At 41.8% G+C, this 20,688-nt stretch overlaps 1 protein-coding gene across 1 annotated transcript in view; it reads right to left on the bottom strand.

Moving 5' to 3' along the window:
- Nucleotides 1-11,333, bottom strand: part of LOC119772143 (mitogen-activated protein kinase kinase kinase 11) — a 78,393-nt gene extending 67,060 nt beyond the window's left edge. The window contains exon 1 of the mRNA XM_038268449.1: nucleotides 9,647-11,333. Coding sequence (XP_038124377.1) covers nucleotides 9,647-10,400 — 754 coding nt within the window. The 5' untranslated portion in view covers nucleotides 10,401-11,333. The remainder of the gene's footprint in view (nucleotides 1-9,646) is intronic.
- Nucleotides 11,334-20,688: the final 9,355 nt, after the last annotated feature.

Here is a 20,688-nt window from a genome sequence, read left to right on the forward strand (position 1 = left end):
TCTGGTTAGCCACTTCAACAAGGGGGGTTATAAATGATTCTCCGGACCAGGTGAAAGTCTGTCAGTGAGCAGTCACTTATTAACAAGCCCCGGAGATTCTGTTGAAATTTAACCTTCGTCAGGATAGTTTCCTTGCAACCTCACAAAGAAGGTCCAACTCTGGCCGAGGTGCGAGGTAGCGACTGGAGCTAGAGCTGAAGTTCTGACGCATCAAGTACAGCGAAGAACAGAAGGATTTAACTTCCCGTTAAAGAGAAATTGCACAACTAAAGGAAGTCCTTCTCTTAGGCATTCTACTTCCACCACAGGAACATGCAGCGACTCCGACTAGAGAATTCTCCCACACCTTCAAGGACCTACATGAGACAGAATCAACCACCGCAGACTGAATGCATATGCTAAAATTAAAGCTTTAAGACATTTTAATTCCACTGAAGCAGAGATATGCATCAAAAACACATTTCAAGCCAGAGTCATAATAACCATGTGTTCCCTTTTTTAGGCATTAGTTAGGGGTAAAGCATAGACCTGCACAATATGTTGACTCAATCTGTCATTACTAAAGCATTGTGTGAATTGTAAAGCAGCACGTTATGTTCTGTTCCCTGCATTCATGCCAGCCAGCCAATACCATAGAGACCTACAGCCCATCTGAATGCTGCATTTAAAAGAAAACTATCCCAGATTTCCCTGCTAACTGGTATTAATGACGACGGCGTGCAGTATGAAAACAGTTTAAAGCATTTAATGCATGCAGTGTTGTCTATCTTTCTGCATTACTACAATTGCTGACCTGATTTTAACATCCTACCAGTAAGCCATGACTGATCGGGTTAAAACAGGCGTAGATCGATGCATCATCTCGTAGACATACACTAACCTCCTTCAACTTCGTAGCATTATGTAGAGTTTTTTAAATAGCTCCTTTCTAACATAATGGAGTCATCCTGCTGGAGTGTCTGATGTTCCCCTGGTTGGGTCAAAGGAACTGATGATGCTTGAATCAGACTTCCAGAAAGGCTGAACTTCCTTTTCTAATGCAGGATGAAAAAATAACAAATCCTATTTTTAAAACGTTAATAAACACCCAATCATCTCTCATTCTTTAGTCAGATTCTACCATCTTCCTGTTCATTTATCTGCAGTAACATCTTGATATACAGAAGAGTTGGATGTTAAAACCCCCCCCAAAAAAAAATGCAACAAAAGACAATTTAAGTTTTTGGCAGGAGCTAACAAGCTAAGCTAACTTAGTGGTTTTCTGATAAAAAAAAAAAAAGTATGGAAAAATACGTCCCCTTGAAATTAAAAACTTTTCAATCTAAAAAAAATTTTTTAGAAGAGAGTTGAATGTGGCTCCTCAACGAGCGTAGAATTACAATTAGCTGAACGCAGAACCCATTTTAAATAAAATAAATAATGCAACAGTGTATCCAATTTGCCCTCGCTACGACGGAGTATTATTACGACTTTATTCTCGTAATGTTCCGACTTGATTCTTGTAATGTTGCGACTTGATTCTCGTAATGTTGCAACTTTATGCTCATACCATTATGACTTTATTCTTGTAATGTTGCGACTCGATTCTCATAATGTTGGGACTCGATTCTCGTAATGTTGGGACTCGATTCTCGTAATGTTGGGACTCGATTCTCGTAATGTTGCGACTCGATTCTCGTAATGTTGCAACTTTATGCTCATACCATTATGACTTTATTCTTGTAATGTTGCGACTCGATTCTCATAATGTTGCGACTCGATTCTCGTAATGTTGCGACTCGATTCTCGTAATGTTGCGACTCGATTCTCGTAATGTTGCGACTCGATTTTCGTAATGTTGCGACTCGATTTTCGTAATGTTGCGACTCGATTCTCGTAATGTTGCGACTTTATGCTCATACCATTATGACTTTATTCTCGTAATGTTGCGACTTGATTCTCATAATGTTGCGACTTTATGCTCATACCATTATGACTTTATTCTTGTAATTTTGCGACTCGATTCTCGTAATGTTGCGACTTGATTCTCGTAACGTTGCGACTTGACTCTGGTAACGTTCCGACTTGATTCTCGTAATGTTGCAACTTTATGCTCATACCATTATGACTTTATTCTCGAAAAAAAAAAATAATAATCTCTAGCGTGGCCCTAATACTCCGTCATACCCTTGCAAACCTGCAGTCAGAAAAATCCTCTTAAACTCTTTTTAACGCCTCAAATTTTAGATTAGAAATTAAGACGGTTTTCAGCAACCCTAAAGACAAAACCCAACGTGGATTTTATTGTACTTTAGAAGCTAATGGACGCTGTGATTGGCTGCATTTCAGACAGTTTGCATATCATCACAGTACCGCTAATAGCAACTAGCCTGATAGAGGATTAGAATCCCACTGAGTCGTGGTTTTAGTTTTAAAGAGTTCTGTCTTTGACATTCTAACGTTTAAAAAAAAAATGGATTTAGATTAATTAAAACAAGTTAAACAGAAATGTATTTTCATAAATGGGGGAGCCGTCTGAACATACCAAGCTAAATGAGAAAATATTACTAGGTTTCTTAACAAAAAGAATTAACCAGATTCTTTCACCTTTACTAACAGACCTGTAGAAATGCATAGCTCTATGAAAAGTACCTGTCTGACAACACGAAGTAGGCTTCAGACCTCTTAAAGAGCAACAAATAATGCTTTGACCTGAAGAAGTTCAAAAACAGATGAGAAACCAACACCTCCGTCAATCAGCCTGGAAGGTGATGAACTAACCTTTTGCCAGGCTGGTTTAGAAATCATTTTTCTCTGAACATATTTCACCATCATTTTGAAACTAGGGATGTCCCAACAACTTTTTTTTTTCCACTTCCGATTCAATAATGACATTGAGTAATTTCCAGCACGATATCAGCAAAAATCTGCCATATTTTGATTGCTTGTGTAACAACTAACCAATCTCAATTAACTAGATTGTTTTTAGCTAAAATCAGACCAATTTCTGACCATTATCTAATCAGAACATTACCATTTAGTCTTTGCATTTCTGTCTGTAATAAGCTAAGGTCAAAGTCCATCAGTATGTGATGAAACTTAAAATTAAACTTAAATTTGAATCAGGGTATGAGGTCACTGTTTCACTGCATTTGTCAATTCCCATTAAAGGACCACCCAACATTTAAGGCTGTAGGCCTGTCCTTCATGTATGGCATCATAGGCAGAGACAAACATAACAGAGGATATGAGGCTGATATTTTATCTGAGTTGGTATCTTTTGAACTAGTACGATTTAACATGCCCACTACTGAACATTCAGCAGTTAAACATTTGGATTATTAGAAATGTTCTTTGCTTAAAACAACTCATAAGGCATATTATCCACTTGTCTGTGACCATGAAGATAAAGTTGACTTAATAACCGGAATATAAATCTCTAATAAAATGTCTATTTTACGTTCTGTCAGTCTATCCGAGATTAAATTAGACAGCTAATGCCAAAGGTGTAACCAGTGGGTCAGAAACTGAAAGAAAAAAATCCCATTTTTCCATTCAAGAGTATGCACCACAATAACAACCACCCTGTTTGACAGAAAAACAAGAAATAACTCAGTAAGCAAGTTCTATCATTTGAAAGAAATCAGAGGACATGCCTTCTTTCACATTGTAAAGGAAACTGTTTTTTCTACATATGGAAACCTTCAGCAAGAGAGAGCAACATTATCTGTTGATAACAGGAAGGGTGAACAGAGTAGAAGTTTCAAAAATCTCAGACTTTACGGTTTGTTTCATTTTCTGAAATACAAACTAGAAGGCTAGCCACGCTAACCGCACTAACTGTTAATAAAAAGTACGACTGAAACATTAATCGTGATTAATCGATTATTGAAACAATCGTCAACTAATTTAGTAATCGATTAATCGTTGACTGGAGTATAGGGACTCTGAAATCGGCCTTTAGCTGACAGAGCGACCCACTTAGAGCAGTAATTATACCAAAATTGTAAAAAATTAAAGACAAATATTTTGAATTTAAGATTCTTATAAAAAAATGTGTCCGCTAATATGCTCTACCCAGAATTCCTCAAGCGGAACAGTTTTAGTTTCAAATTTCCTTTAAGGAACCTTTTTCTATCTGATTATCGATCAATTCATCGTAAAAATAATCAACAAATGAGTAAAATAATCGTTAAATAAAAAGATGCTAAAGCTAGCTTTAAATGTCACAATCATCTCTTCTCTGACTTTAAGACCAGGAAGACAATAGTCATCTCCAACTATTTTCACGAGTGTTTCTAACTCAACATAAGGCTGGATGGTAAATAAATTTTAACAATCACATTTTCAAGTAAATTAGATACATTTTTCCCCACAAAATCTACTTTTTGAGTGTTCAGTGGCATCCATTTATCACCTTTCTATGGAAGTAAATCTGTGCCACTGGGATTTAAATTAAAAATGTCACTGAAATATTAATGTTGTATGTTTGTACTTACTGTGTTTTAAAATATATTCAGAAAATATATTTTTTCAACCTTAAAAAACTTCATTGTCACCATATCTATATAGTTGAGATTTTATTTGTCATTTTCACTTCAAGCAAGTTAAAAATTCACATTACTATTTCACAGTTAATACATTTCAATACCCGTTTTTTTTTTTCAGTTTGACTTTTCAGAGTTAAAAAAAAAAAAGCAAAAAATTCAACCTTTCAAAATTCAAACTCAATATTTTCAGCAACTGAGATTCAACTGGCTCTATTTCACTGTCTTAAATTCGGCGTCTAAATTCAGTGTAAAAAGGGAAGGGTTACTTCAGGTCACAGACATTAGCAATGGATTGTGGCGTCCAACACCCAGCCAATCCCGTTACGGTTTCTCAGTCACGTGACGGGACGTTTTTGGCGCTCAAACTGAAGGGAAACCAGCATCATGGAGGCGGTCAAGCAAGCTAACGCTAACGCATCGGTGAGTTTATTGCTTTAATTTTTCTGTAGTATTGTAGCAAGTTGCTAGCCTCGTGAAACCATCCTGATCTCGCGAGCTTTCAAGGTTTTACTCGCAGATCAGTCTAATGACTGAAGAAAGGTTGGACGAAACATTTTCTGTATTTTTCTTACTATTTTTTCATAAAACACCTCAAAAGGAAATATAAATCAGCTCAAAAGCTGAATCAGTGAGTCAAAGACAATATCAAGCTCCTAGTATTAATCGAACAGGAATAAAAACCCTTCCTCATCACCTTCCTTCTCTCCAGTTTCCCTTAGCAGCTACTTTTGATAGTCTGATTAAATTTAGTGGGTTTATACCTATAGTGTTGGATTTAAACCAGCATAAAAACAGCTTAAAGATCATTATCCATCGAATGAAGAGCAGCTATTGGAGGAATCTGAAATGTTTTAGGTAGTTCCCCACATGCATGCAGCAAACACCAAACACAAGGGATGCTTATTTTTTTGCACACAACACCAAAAAAAAATAAAAACACTCTGGTAAAGAGATGCATCTGATGTTTATCTACTGGTGGCCAAAAATGCCATGTTGATCCAAGATCTATCTGTGGCTTCTTCCTGAGAAAGAAGCCTGTAAGCGTCGACCCAGAGAGTGCTTAATTTGGCGCTATTCCCCGACGCTTCTAACTAAAGCTTCTGCAAAGTTTGATGCTGCGTGTTGTTGCATATAAGCTGGTTTTAGGTCTATGTGTAGAAAAAATAAATAAATAAAAAAGAAGCTCAGGTCGAGGACTGCGGATGAACCTGATGAACTGCAAAAAAAAAGATATAAGTAACAGATAATCTGGAGGCCTAAAAATAGGCTTTTGATTTCAGCACTTCTTTATATGACTGCGTTGATTTTTTTGAGGTCCAAATATAATCATTGAAACTAATGTAGCTCTGATTAAAATGAAAGGAGATAAAAAGAACTTCCGTCAAAAATCAGTTGCATGGTTACGGTTACCATACGTGACCTTTGACCTCTGTTTTCTTTGCCATTTTTATGAGTTTACTCTCAATTATTTCTCCCTAGGTTACTGTGTTCTTGGTTCCAATGGAGGTCCCCCTCCGCCCCACTGTCACCCTGTGCTTTCTTCCAGCTAAAGATCAGACACTAGCTGCTGCAGCTCTGACTGTAAAGCAGGTTTATTAGCAGAATTACCACCCCTCTGCAGCCAGCTGCTTCACAGCAACACCAGATCCAGTTCTTTACTTTAAAAAAAACCATAAAGCACATTAAGATAAAGTTGATTTAAATGCATACTATGCAAAATTTTTCAGTTAATTAATGCGTTCCATAACGTTTTGGATGATTAAATGAGTCATTTCAGGTCGAACAAAGGTTTTCTCGGCCGCCCTGGTGGTCTGGAGGGGAAATACCGTACTTGCAATTGCAGGAGCCCTCGGCCCGCACCCACAGGCTCGAGTCGGTCTTGCTTTACGGCGAGAACTGCTACACGCCCCCAGTGAAAGGCATGCTCGTTGTTAGCGCAGTGGCGATATTTGTGCAGTTATCATGGCGGAACCAGCGAGAAAACAGCGAAAGCCCATGTCGGAGCAGGCAAGAAAGAGGAAAAGGGCTCTCTACCGCAGTAGACATGGTGATTCGTTGCGTTTGCCTGTCTGCTAAGCTCCAAACAACCGTGCCAGGAGAACAGCTGAGCATATTTACAACAGTGCACTTTTACTTTCGCCCTCTGGGGGGAGCCTCACTGGAAAATCAACACCGGTTGCATAGTATACCTTTAACAGAAATATAAATCTGTAATAAAATCCCAACGTGTAAATAGTGGATTTGAAACTGAAAAATCAAATTTTTCCAATCAAGAGTATGCACCACAATGAAAACCTCCCTGTTTGACAGAAAAACAAGAAATAACTCAATAAGCAAGTTTTAAGATCCAGTTTTAAAAGTGTAGTTTTCAAACAGCTCTATATGTTTCTGCTCCATAAAAACAGGATCTGCTGTTTTAATACAGCCGAATGCGCATCAAGAAGGCAGAATAAGTTCAGCTTGTAGGTATGAGATAATATTTACAGATATTATGCCATCTGATCGGCAGTGCACAGCAATGGCAACTAAAAGAAAAATGTAGAGAAAAACGAAAAGAAGCCTCGCGGCTCTGCACACATCCAGACTGGATCCTCCGCTCTCTGGAATTCCAGTTATGGCCTCTGGCTTCCACCCAACTCTCACTCAGGCACCTGTTTAATCAGCATCTTCTGCCGGTCATTAGCTTTTACAGCGACCGTTGTTTATGAGGCGCTGGGAGGAAAACGACATTGCACCAAAAATCCATCAGTGTGACAGATGAGCTCAATTACCCCTCCTTCCCCCAGTTATCTTTTTTATGCTGAGCTCATCGTTTCCTTAACGTGCAAAGCTACGGTTGACCCCATCGAGCCGTCAGAGGAAAGAAAAGAAAAGCAGGAGAGGATTCCGTCTTTTCTCTTCCTGCAGCGCTGCTGCCATGTTCCATGTAGATATGAAAATAAAAAAACTTTTAAAAAAGCGTCACCGATTTCTGGTAAGAAAAAAAAAAAAAAAAAATGTCACCTCCAGAAAGAAGAAGTCGCCTCCATATTCTGAGGAAGTGACACTACATTTACAGACTGGACTACAAACCCTATGGTTGAACCGGACGCCGTCCCGTTTCCTTTAACGATCCCCTTCCATGCTCCTGCACCTGTTGGACAAACCGGTCTGGGAAAAAAGACGCATTGTCTTTCTGAATTCACCCCCCCCTCCTCCTCTTTTCTCTATCTCTACTGTCCTTCCTCCAACCCAACAGGATGTAGCTCTGTGACAACAGAGCTACGGCTGCATGGAGACATGTAGAGGCAGGCCGGAGGGACAAAGCTTTACAGAGGAATCACAAAAAAAACAAGAGAGTGATACGATCTCGCCGCACACGGGGAGAGCGGTTCGCACAGGCCTAAATCCCCCCCCCCCAACGAATACAAATAAAAAAAACAGCATCTGAACATGGCTCCTTCTGCTTTTTGCATTGCAAGTCTGGCTTTTATAACTGATGGATGGACGCATGCAGAGAAAAGGATGAAGACGGACAATCTGAAATATTCCGGTGCATTTAAATACTGGAATATAGGGGAATTTTGTTCCATTATTGCTGCAAGCAGAGAAGATGGTGTGTAAATAGATATTTGGCAGTAATCCGGTGTTCTATCAGATCAGCATACCCGTTTATCCTTTTATTTTTGGATGAAAATACCCTACCTCAATGGGCGTTTATTCCTTTAGTCATGTACAAAAAAAAAAATAATTATTTTTTGGTGTTTTTTTTTTAAGCGTATGGCGATATTACCTTCAATTGTTGTTTTTTTTTACGTGACTAAAGGGACACACGCCCGTTAAAGGTAGTTTACAGTCTATGTTTCGTGCAAAACGAAAGGGATAAACTCAAATCTGACATCTTGCGCATGCATATTGCCTATAGATATTGTATATAAAATGTTTATAAAAAAAAAAAAAAAAAAAGGTTAGAGTGTAATTTTGCCGTTTTCACCGTTTTTTGTAATGTTTTATTTTACTAAATTTAACTCACAAAAAATTACTTTTTATATCTCAATTTTTTTTATCTTGATTTTATAATTACTTCTTTTTTATCTCAATTTCTTTTTTTTATAAAATGCGTTTTCCAGATCACATTCTGAGGCAAAGACGCATTTCTATTGGTTGACTGGATGTCAGCCAAACTAATTGGTCAAGAGCGAGAGTTTGTATTCAATTTGAAGGGAAGATAATTAAATTTAAATGGAAAACTCTGTAATTCAGTTTGAAAAACAGAAATTGGAAAAATCGAAAATGACGAAAAAACTAAATTAGAAAATATACAATCTGTGAAAAACTAAAAAAAAATAGCAAAGTTACTGTCAAAATCTTATTTCTATGAAAACTTTCATTTTCATTGACAAAAGATGTATTTTTTTGCAACAGTAATGTAACAAACGTCACTCCAAGGAGCCGCCTCCTCCTAAAGCGTCAAAGTCCAACAGATGAGTCCTGAAAGGTGCTGATACCAGGTTATCCAAGTCCTGACCTTTGCTCTGGAGCAAGGCATTTCTCTGCTCCATAACAGCTTATTTGAAGCCTGCGGTCTCTTCCACCAAGGCCTACGTCTGTCAGTATGTAGGTCATGTGACTGGATGTCCATAAATTAGGGTTAGCAAACCGCTGATCTGTCATCAAATTAGACCGCAATTATGAAAAAAAGCCTGTATATAACAGCTGATCCCCCCCCCCCCCCCCCCCCCCCCCCCACAGAGGAGCGGTGTTCAACTCCAGCCTCCTGCAGAGTTTAGATGCTTCCCTGTTTCAACAAACAAAATCAAAGGAATGAGACTTTTTTTTTTTTTTTGTCAGGCAGAGAACTGGACGAGCTGAGGGGTCCTGCTCTTCATTCAGTCCTTCAGGAGCAGAGAAACCTGCAGGATGTCGCTGAAGCCTAGAACCTTTCTACCTGAAACTCCCATCTTAGGATTTTTTATTTTTACTTGGTCAGGGAGACACATCTACCTGTCTGAGTTCTCTTCCTGTTCATGAAGCTGCAGCCATGAGGAGGTTAAGGTTAAGGTTAGACATGATGGTAAAGGATCCACAGAAACAGGTGGGGGAAGGGCAGCTACAGCTGATAGATATGAAGGACTTACTGTTGTTGGACTTGAGATCCCGGTGGATGACGGGGACGATGGCCTCGTTGTGCAGGTACACCATCCCTCTGGCGATCTGCACGGCCCAGTTGACCAGGACGTGAGGCGGGATGCGGCGGCCGGCCAGCGCCCGGCTCAGCGGTCCGCCCGAGGCGTACTCCATGATGAGACACAGGTTGGGCTCCTGCAGGCAGACGCCCTTCAGGGCGATGATGTTCTGGTGGGTGAGCATGGCGAACAGATGCGCCTCCTGCCTGACGTTCTGCGCCGTCACGCTGATGTCCTCGTCCGGGTCTTGGCGGGCCGCCTTCACCGCCACCAGCTCGCCCCGCCACGTCCCGCGGTACACTTTCCCGAAGCCCCCGACCCCGATGACCTCCTCCAGGCTCAGCTCTCGGAAATCCACCTCCTCCGGATCGACGTTGCCCACCACGGCGCGGTTCAGCTCCTCCACCACGCTGCTTCCTGGCAGCTTGGCGTATCCGCTGGCGAAGGAGCCATAGTTGGACGGGAAGATGCCCACCTTGTTGTTGACCTTCCCGGCCCACCAGCCCTCATCCCCAGATATCTCGGAGTCCTGCGAGAGGACCTCCACCAGGTCACCTTTACGCAAGGTGAGCTCATCCTTACAGGAGGCCTCGTAGTCGAACAAGGCCGTCCAAACGGGGTTGATGAAGTTCCCTTTTTTGGACTGCTCCAGATTCTTCCAGTTGGACAGCGAGCTCCGACCGAATATGTTCTTCAGCGGCTCCATGGAGCCTCCGCTAGATGACCCGACCGGACGCTCCGGGGGCCTGAGAGTAAAGAGTACTTTATCACACCTTGCTCCCTTTCCTGTTGTCTCATCAGGGACCAAGGAGATGAGGTCAGAGGTCAGCCCAACCGCCGGGCCGTAGATTCAGGGACAAAAGGAAACCAATCGCCTCACAAACTCAAATCTTCTCATCTCTGGCTTCCTCAGACCTGTATGGAATCTCAGAGGCAGCAGTCTCTGTAACATTGATGAGGTGTGTGGTTTCCCTGCACATGGTCTGACTACATTATCAGCTTCTGGAATCAAGTCATCATGGCTGATCTGCTCCTACCCCCCCTCCCTCCATCCATCACCACCTGTTACAGCTTCCAACTCTGAAGACTCTAAACTTTAGGACTAAAGCTGCTTCATAAGACTCAGAAATCACAGTTTCTCACACACTCGGACGTCCATGTTGAGTTTTTTCTGTATTTTTAGCCATTAGGAGCAGGGGCCACCAGCAGCAGGAAGCGCAGAGGAGGAGAAGAATAGCAGGAAAAGGAGCATTCACTTCAGCCAACCACTGTTTTTACGACAACCTTCAAGCTCTGACCGCTCTTCATTATTTAAGCCCGAGGATCCAGAAAGTGCGCCTGAACGCAACACTGCGGTGGCCACACAGGAAATCCCGCATTCCCGTGCGCCGCAACATCCATGCTGGCTGTGTTATGAAGGAGCTCTGGGAACAGGAAGAGCTCTCCAAACCTGCTCGACTTTAACCGCCTGAGAGAGAGAGGAAAACTTCAAGAAAAAAACAAAACAGCCGTTAACTTTTAGTCCCTGTGGAGAGTTGAGCGCCGGGCAAACAGAACTTCGGCGGTCGGTTTCATAGAGGCGGTAGCAAGCGGCGGTCCTGCTCCGTGGGGAGTCGCAGCTCCGCTCCTCTTCCTCGGTCAGCTCCTCGGACCACTCCAACGTCGCTGCTTACAACCGCTGCTGAGGGTGGGGTTTCAGAACTTTTCCTCTCCTGACAGGAAACACGGTCAGCTGACAAGCCGCGGCCAATGGCGACCGAGTAAATACAACCATTTCCGGTTTCAAAAAATAAAAGGCTCGAGCGCAACAGTTGGCAAAAGCCAGCCACGGTAAAAGCCCGTGCGCGTCCGCCATCTTGTGAGTGGCAAATTCTCGTCGGAAACCAGCTCCAAATAAAAGAACAATTTAAAAAAAGTTTCTTACTAATGAGAGACGTATTGTAAGGACGACTAAGATACAAATAACAATAAATTAAATATATAAAAATTAAAGAGAGCCGTTATAACCAATTTAAAATCGATTGGAATTTAAATAGAATTGAATGTAACTTTACCTGTAGAATTAAATTATTTTTCTTTTCAAATGTTTTTGATTTAATCTTATTGTTCCAGATCTTAAGGAAAGAAAAACGGTAAAAGTCTATGCAGTAACAGGTTTGAGATCATTTATTATGTTAAATGGACATCATATAAATACAAATAATAAAAATAATGACTGATAATTATTAGATGTATGTTTATTTCTTTAATAAAGGTGACAATATAAAATAGATCTATAAAGTTCTGGATGCATAATTCCTCCTGTCATGTATTGTACTACTATGGTCTCTAATCTGATACTTATTCACTTTATGCTTCTATATATCTAAGAGAAGAAAACTTTTTCCAAGCAAAAAATTGGTCTCCTATTTTGACACAATAGGCCTACTGATTCCATGGGCGGTTCCAGACAGGGGCCACGGCCCCCTTTAAAACTGGTCCTGCTCCGTTATGGCGCCATGCTGAAATCTGCAATAAATTAAGAAAATGATGGCTCCCTTGGACCATTTTTTTCTTCGTTTTATTTAAGCAATAATGGGGGGGGGGGGGGGGGGGGGGGAATTAAGTTGTTGCACTTTTAGCTTTTATGCATATCTAGATATCATGGTTTTTTTAGAGCTACAAATGGATTTTTGGTTCACTTAATATTTCAAATATTGAACCATTGTCCTGTTTTTTTTCCCCACTAAAAATAATGACTCCTTAACTTTCTTGTCCAAATATGAAATCTAAAGAATATTTGACATATTATGTAACTAATTCTTTGGTTTATCTGGGGGACTGCTCTATAAAAGGAAGGAAACCAAATAATTTTAATTTAAACAACCAAAAAAAACCTTTTATGGTCGCCTAATGATGACTCTTATTTTGAAATGTGCAGCATCACTTCTGGTTCCTGCAGTTTGCCTCATTTGCATAAACCCATGACCTAAAATAACCAGAGACAGAGTAAATCAACTTTTTACAAGAAAAGAAGATATTATACCACAAAGAAAAAATTTATTTGAACCTTTAGAATTTCAATAAGTTTATCTTAAGATGAAGAATATTTATTTATTTCTACTCCAGCAGTTGTAGTTTCAAACAGGGCCAGATTGTTTTGAATAACATTTTAAACATTAACAAATCAGGAGACCTATAGTGACTCTGGAGGAGCTGCAGAGATCCATAGCTAACGTTGGAGAGTCAAAACTAAAGCATGTACTCTACAAATTGGGTCTTTAGGGAACAGAGGACAAGAGAAAGAGGATGTTTTAAAGGATGACACAAGAGGCAACACCTGGAACCAGGAGGAAAAGGGAAGGTCGACCTCTTATATGCATTTCCCTACCAGAGTGGCATACAGTGAGGAAGGTTATGGCAGCATCATGCTGTGGGGTGATGGTGATTTTGCAGAAAATATGCTGCTGAAGATTCTCATTCATCCAGGTCATATTCGTTCCAAAAAAGTAAAAAAAATAAATAAATAATCCACTGGACTTTGTTTTCAAAGTCTGAAGACGTTTTGCTTTCCATCCAGGAAGCTTTTTTTTTCCAATTATCAATTCAGAAACAACGTTGAGTTCGAGGCTTTATACAGTAGCCCAACAAAGCAGTAATGTGGCTTAGAAATCATGCAAATTAAAACCGACAAACGGGTCCACCCCTTAGTAATGGGGGTCGTTTGGGTTCTTTGTTTGCCTGCAATGCCCCATACCCGTCAATGTCTCTGAAAGGGGCATCGTTAAAGGGAATTGTTGGCCTGGCTGAACAGTTGAGGTCTTCTGTTCCCCTGTAAAGCGGTTGGGGTTGCGATGATAACGGGAAGGAAACCTGCATTGTAGGTTTTTGGAAGCTGATATCTGAGTCCACCCCCTCTGTTTAAGGTTGGATTTTCTTTTTTAACATAGTGTTAACATTTATGTTGGGCTACTGCAAAAAGCCTCAAACTCAACACTATTTCTGACATTTTGAATTAAAAAAGCTTCCTGGATGGGAAGCAAAACGTCTTCACACTTGGAAACAAAGTCCAATGGATTGTTTTTTTTTACTTTTTTGGATGGGGCCGCCTTTTACAGCTGCTTTTTGTATATTTCCTTCTGTCTCCTTGAACCCCAGTGGGCCTAGGCAGATGGCCGCTCACACTGAGCCTGGTTCTGCTGGAGGTTTCTTCCTGTTAAAAGGGAGTTTTTCCTCTCCACTGTCGCTACAAGCATGCTTAGTGTGAGGGATTGTATTTGAGTCAATGAGTCGAGATAGAAAACTTTGAATCAATTTGACTGTATGATCTGGTTGAACTGTAGAGTGACTTGAGATGACATGTGTTGTAAATTGGTGCTATAGAAATAAACTGAATTGAATTGAACTTTTTTGCAGGAAAGAATGTCAAAGATTATTTTAATCTAATACTTTAAAAACAAAAAGAGAGAGAGGCCAAATGTGATCACTTTGAGACCGATGTGAAGGTTTGACCGTCCTAAAGACCCAAAATAAGAAATACTAACCTGTCCCATAAAATCGTAATAAAAAACTTTAAACTCCAGGAGTTCAAACAAAACTAAATGTGACCAAGTTTGTTTCTGATTCAACTTTTTATTTTTTTTACAGCATTTTACTGAAACCTGCGAACAATCGGACTATAAAACCCAGCCTAATGGGGACATAAAGCTCCACAGAGGGCCATGTGAGCACCTGAAGGCCTCATCTGTGTCACATTACTGTCTGCAATGAAGAGCAGAACACAATGAACATTTCATTCCAGAAAAACACTGGAGAATCCCTTCTTTTAACGTTTCCTCTTGTTATTAAAAAAGAAAACTGCAGACAACCTAAAAGACAGTAGCTTGATGGGAGCGGATGGGAATCAGAGGGGCCACCTTTGGCCCCTGTTGGCTGCTGTGTGGAAACAGTGTGCTTCCTTCGTTTTGGCTCGCCTTCCCTTCCCTCCCCCTTACCCTGCTGCTCCTCTTTGTTTGAACGGCGATCCTAAAGTCAACCACCCAAACACTGATCCCACCCTCCTCTGCTTCCCCCCCAACAATCACACACACACACACAGAAGCTCCACCCTCCTCCCAGTCCGCTGAGTCAACTCTTGTGCAGGAAGGATGCAGTTGTTTTTGTGGCACCAAATCCAAGTCGCCTCTTTGGTTGGTTGGTAAAAAAGCATGTGTTAACAAAATAAATATGGCCGTAGGAAGAGGAAATGGGCTGAAGACACTCCACCCACGGTTCCAGAGGTGACGACAATAGCCCCAGCTTCTCCTCCAACCTGTGCTGTCTTGTACTTATCTGATTCAAATACCAGGAGAGGAGGCTGCAGATAAACGCTGGCTGTTGTATTACAGGTTGCGTGAGTCACAAGCAGCACGACAGCATGAGCTGCATCCAAGGGAACTTGTCCGTGTTGCAAAATTCAAAGGGGAGGCACATCAAAAGGAGGCGCATAAAAAAAGGAGTTGAGGTTACAAATGATGTGATGGTTGTGAAACTGCAAAAATGAAGGAGGAAGCAGATGGAGGCAGTGTGCCAAAAGATGCCACAGGACCTCCTCCGGAGGGTGGGAAAAAAACCGACAGGCCAAAATATGGACACCGCTGCTCATTTCTAATCAACTGGAGGGAAAAACCTTGATCTATACAACAGACTCTATTTAATTTAATTCAATTCAGTTAATTTATATAGAACCAATTCCCAACACATGTCATCTCAAGGCACTTTACAGCTTAAACAGATCATGCAGTCAAATTGATTCAAAGTTTTCTATCTAAGGAAAACCAGTTGATTGCATCGACTCATTGACTAGAAGGCAATCCCCACACTAAGCATGCTTGTAGCGACAGTGGAGAGAAAAATTCCCTTTTAACAGGAACCCCTTTAATAATATAACCTTTGGACATTTTATTAATTTTAATGGAAAAGACTCAGATCAACACTAAAATATTCCCAGTCTGTTGGAAGATGTTTCCCTTGGATCCTGCTCATTTAATTCTATTGGATGTTTGTCAAGTAAGAGATAAACTGAATTCATTGAATTAAAACCAAGTGACATACGGCGGTGGCAGCATCATGCTGCGGGCAGTGGGAGCAGTGGTTTCAGACCGAATTTCCCACCCGGGGCAGTGTTTTGTCAAAACAAAAGAATTAAACACATAAAATGATTAAAAGTACATCGTTAGTATATGAAGTTAAAAGAGAGTTTTTCATCTCCACTGTCGCTACAAGCATGCTTAGTGTGAGGGATTGCATTCAAGAGTCGATGCTTAAATTGGTTTTCCTTCGATAGAAACATTTGAATCAATTTGACTGGATGATCTGGTGAACTGGAAAGTTCCTTGAGATGATATGTTGTGAATTGGCACTTTAGAAATAAACTGAATTGAATTAAGTGATCCTAAAATCCAAGGCTGTGGACCCCTGGTCTAATATGTCAGTAAGGAACTTTAAATCAGAGACCATAAAAATCGGTTCCTCAAGGCTCTATTCTGGGGTCCCTCCTATTCAACATCTACATGCTTTCCTTAGTTATAGCAAACAATAACTATGCAGACTTAGACAACTCTTATACGTACCTAGGTGTTCATCTGAATAATAAACTGGACTCAAAACAATGAGGCTCTGCATAAGAAAGGTCAGAGCAGATTGTTCCTGCTGAGGAAACTGAGGTCTTTTGGAGTGCAGGGGGCGCTCCTAAAGACCTTCTATGACTCATCTTCTATGGAGCTGTCTGTTGGAGCAGTGGCTTATCCGTAACGAGAGAAAGCGGCTGGATCAGCTGATCAGGAAGGCCAGCTCTGTGATTGGATGCCCTATGGACTCAGTGCAGGAGGTGGGAAACAAAAGGATCCGAACTAAATGAACATCTGTTGGATAAAGTCTCCCACCCCATGAATGAAACTGGTGCAGAACTGGAGAGCTCCTTCAGTGACAGACTGCTGCACCTTAAATGCACCAGGGGGCGTTATCACAGATCCTTCCTCCCAGCAGCTGGAAGATTAATAATAATGACTGAACTTTATTGATCTCACATTGGAGAAAATCACTTTTGCATTTAACCCATCCCCTTGGGGAGCAGTGGGCTGCCATTGTGCGGCGCCCAGGGAGCAGTGTGAGGTTAAGGGTGTTGCTCACGGACCCAGTGTGCCGGCTGTCTCGATTGAACCGGGTACTTGCAACCTTCTCAGAGCACAGCGCCCTGCTCTAACCCCCTAGGCATAGGTGGATTAATGACCGGGCCTACCGGGCCCAGGCCCAGGGGGCCAGAGGCCCCAAGGGGCCAGGCCAACTTGGCCCCGCGGCCGCGACCCAAGCAAAACTACTTTTGCAAAAATAATAATCTTAGGCCCCAAGGGGCCAGGCCAACTTGGCCCCGCGGCCACGATCCACAGAGGGCCTGAGGTCCTAAGGGGTCAGGCCAACTTGGCCCCGCGGCCATGATCCATAGAGGGTAAGAGGCCCCAAGGGGTCAGGCCAACATGGCCCCGCGGCCATGATCCATAGACGGTCAGAGGCCCCAAGGGGCCAGGCCAACTTGGCCCCGCGGCCACGATCCATAGACGGTCAGAGGCCCCAAGGGGCCAGGCCAACTTGGCCCCGCGGCCACGATCCATAGAGGGTCAGAGGCCCCAGGGGGCCAGGTCAACTTGGCTCCGCGGCCACGATCCATAGACGGTCAGAGGCCCCAAGGGGCCAGGCCAACTTGGCCCCGCGGCCACGACCCACAGAAGGCCAGAGGCCCCAAAGGGCCAGGCCAACTTGGCCCCGCGGCCGCAAGCCACAGAAGGCCAGAGGCCCCAAGGGTTTGGCTAACTGTGTCATGTCTCTGTTGGAAAATCTAGGGTTAGAGCTGTCAAATTGCAGGGGGCAGGCTTATGATAATGCCAGCAACATGTCAGGGAGGTATAATGGGTTGCAGGCTCACTTAAAGAAAAGCAACCCATTAATACACTATATTCCATGTGCAGCTCACTCTTTGAATTTGGTGGGAGTCAACAGCATTGACAGATGTGGAAATGAAGTCTCTAAGTATTTTGACTTGATTCAGTCTATTTACAACTTCACAACTGCATCCACACACCGATGGGACAGGGTATTTGGCAATTCCAACATAGATCTCACACTTAAAGCTTTATCCAACACGCGTTGGAGTTGCCGTGCAGAATCTACCAAAGCACTGTGGCAGAACTACAGTAATTCAGTTTTTCAGTTCCCAACTTCTTCAGTTTGTAGTCCACCTTGCCACATTGTCTCTCCATCCCAATGTTGTGCACAGGGGTGTCATCAATGTTACTAGCCTGTTCACTGACAGGGTCCATTGGGAAGGTCTCCTCATCCTTCCTCTGCCTGGCCAGGACAGTCTTCAGATGGGGCAGCATGAGATCTGTCAGCTGCTTCACTTCATCCAAGTATTCGGCACCCACGTCTGACACTAAGTTCAGGACATGTCCAGTGCCTGTCCAGCCACTATAGCATTCTTGGAAATGGGCTATCTTGACCTGCATGCAGCCCTTGTACCATGAACTGGCCTACACCTTTCTTTGTGGTGCTCTCCGATGCATGTTATCATTTTACCTTTCTCCTTCTCCTCAAGCTTAACCACAAATAGATACAGACTTTGAGCCTCAATTTGCTGCACAGCTGCCGTTATGCCAAAGTGTTTTCCTAAGATATTATTTTATTTTTAATGATAGAAGGGAGGAAAAGGGGGCAAAAATCATGTCCGATTTAGTTTTTTGGGTGGGGTGGGGGGTTTATTTCATGATAGCTACCAACTTCCAATACATAATATCTCTCAAATGACCCAATGCACCATCACTGAAGTGGGCATAATCATTTTCCAAAATGTTTATTTTTAGGCCATTTATCCCCTCCCCCTGTGTCTGTGTGAAACCTGTGCTTGTCAGTGTCTGTGTGGTATACCTAATAATTTGTGTGCAGTATGTGCACTCTTCTGTAAAGGGCAGTGTGCATGTCTGTTCACAGTATACAGTATTTCTTGCATAGCGTGTGTGTGCGCCCGCACGTGCCGGGGGTTGAGGGGCCAAGACCATGTCAGGCCCAGGGGGCCAAAATTTCTTAATCCGCCCCTGCCCCTAGGCCAATACTCCCATAGCTAGAAACCAAGAATTATGGCCGACATCTTAGTTACATGATGGACGGAATGGACTGAAAACGTTTAACCGCACTAATCCTGATTATCTATTATTTTAATTAATTGTCATAGGATTTTTTTAATCGAATAGTACTTTTTTGCCCTGTAAGCTCCTGGTAACCTTAATTTCCGAAGGTAGTCTTCCCAAGGGATCAATAAAGTCTGTCTAAGTCTAATCATAAACTGGTGTATGATGACTATAAAACATGTCATAAGCTGAGGGAGCAGACACCTAAAAGAGAGGTAATTATACTAAAATTGTAAAAAGTAAATAAACATTTTGCTTTTAGGATGAAACGCCATCAGTGTGCTCTTATCCAGAATCCAGATCCTGCTTTCAATTCTGAATAAAATCTGCTTCAAGGAACCAAATTCTATCTGATTAATAAATCAGAAAACTTATTTATTAGCAAAATGATCTTTAGTTGCAGCCCTACTGACAGAGCAGCGTCGCTACACAGTGTTATGACTAGGAAGCTGAATGCCACACTTTTCAGATCTCTGAAGAAAATAGTGATCCTAAAACTATAAAGGATCCAGCAGACAAAAGAATTTAAAGTCGTAGGGAAATCATATTTAAATGTTAAATCATGCTGGCTTAAACATGTATATAAATGTTCTCTTTATCAGATTTATCAAATTTAGAAATTTTCTATTTTTAAAAAAATCCTGTCTTCAAATCTGTTGGGGTTTTTTTTTTTTCCTTCGTTATTTTCTGCAGGCCAGTTAGTTCTACGTCAGCCCGAACACCTAAATTCGTCCAATCAAATATCAACGGTCATCTGTCATTCACATTTTTTCGGTCATAGCATCTTGATTCATATGTCGCAGCTAAAATACGCAACGGTTGAAATCAGAATCCTTTCCTTTCCCATTGAGTTGCGTCCCAGTGTTCACGGGGATGGACGTGTGTGTCTTAGGCAGGCGTAGAGCTAACAGAACTGGCAGCGTTGCGAGGCAAGGGCTCAAACATGTACGGCTGGAAGCCTTCTACACCAAACCAAGCTTCTGCCGCCCTGGCGTCCTCTTCCACAACATCTTCGTCCCGCTTTCCTCCTCTAAATAAAAAATGGATGACGGAGGAGACTCATCCACGACCTCCGACACTAAACTATCCTCCTCTTGCATGTTTCCGCTGTCCATAGCGTTCCTTGACAGTGTCGTTTCTAAGTCACCAATTTAGTGCTACTTGGTCCCAATGGAATTACCCATTGGGAACCTACTAGCACTAAGATGCTAACTGGTTAGCAAGATGCTTCTGAGACACCGGCCACAACCAAACTTGCTTGCAAACCTTCCACCACAACAATCCCGCCCCCTTGATAAACGACCGATCACATTCACTTTTTTCACTCGTGTAAAGTCGTGCACCACTTGAGAGAATTCAGAAATGCAACCTTTTCGCTACGACTTTAAAGTTCCTGTTTAGAAACTTGGACATTAATTCAAATGGTGAGCAGCCATCAAACAGTTTGGATTCAGCTACGAAGAAAGAAACAAGAGTCGTCTTTTCTTTTCCGTTCATTTAAATTGAAATGTGAACTTTTATTTCACCCATACAAAATAAAACAAACATTAAAAGTTTACAATACAGAGTAATCTGTTTGCAACCACTTAATGAAGAGCTCGGTGCATAAATGGGATTCCCGTCTCTGGGTTCATTTAAAAAGAATCTAAAAGAAGGAGAACCGATGTTAAAGATAGAGGAGCAAAGTTTGACACCGTGCTAAGTTTCCAAAATAAAAGGAAAACCGACTTTAAAACAAAAGAAAATAAACAGCTGGATATGTACAGGCAAGCGAGGAGAAAATAATGACTGGAAAAA

The sequence above is a fragment of the Cyprinodon tularosa genome, unplaced genomic scaffold, assembly GCF_016077235.1.
Source record: "Cyprinodon tularosa strain WSP-4 unplaced genomic scaffold, ASM1607723v1 ctg70, whole genome shotgun sequence".
NCBI classification, from domain to species: Eukaryota; Metazoa; Chordata; class Actinopteri; order Cyprinodontiformes; family Cyprinodontidae; genus Cyprinodon; species Cyprinodon tularosa.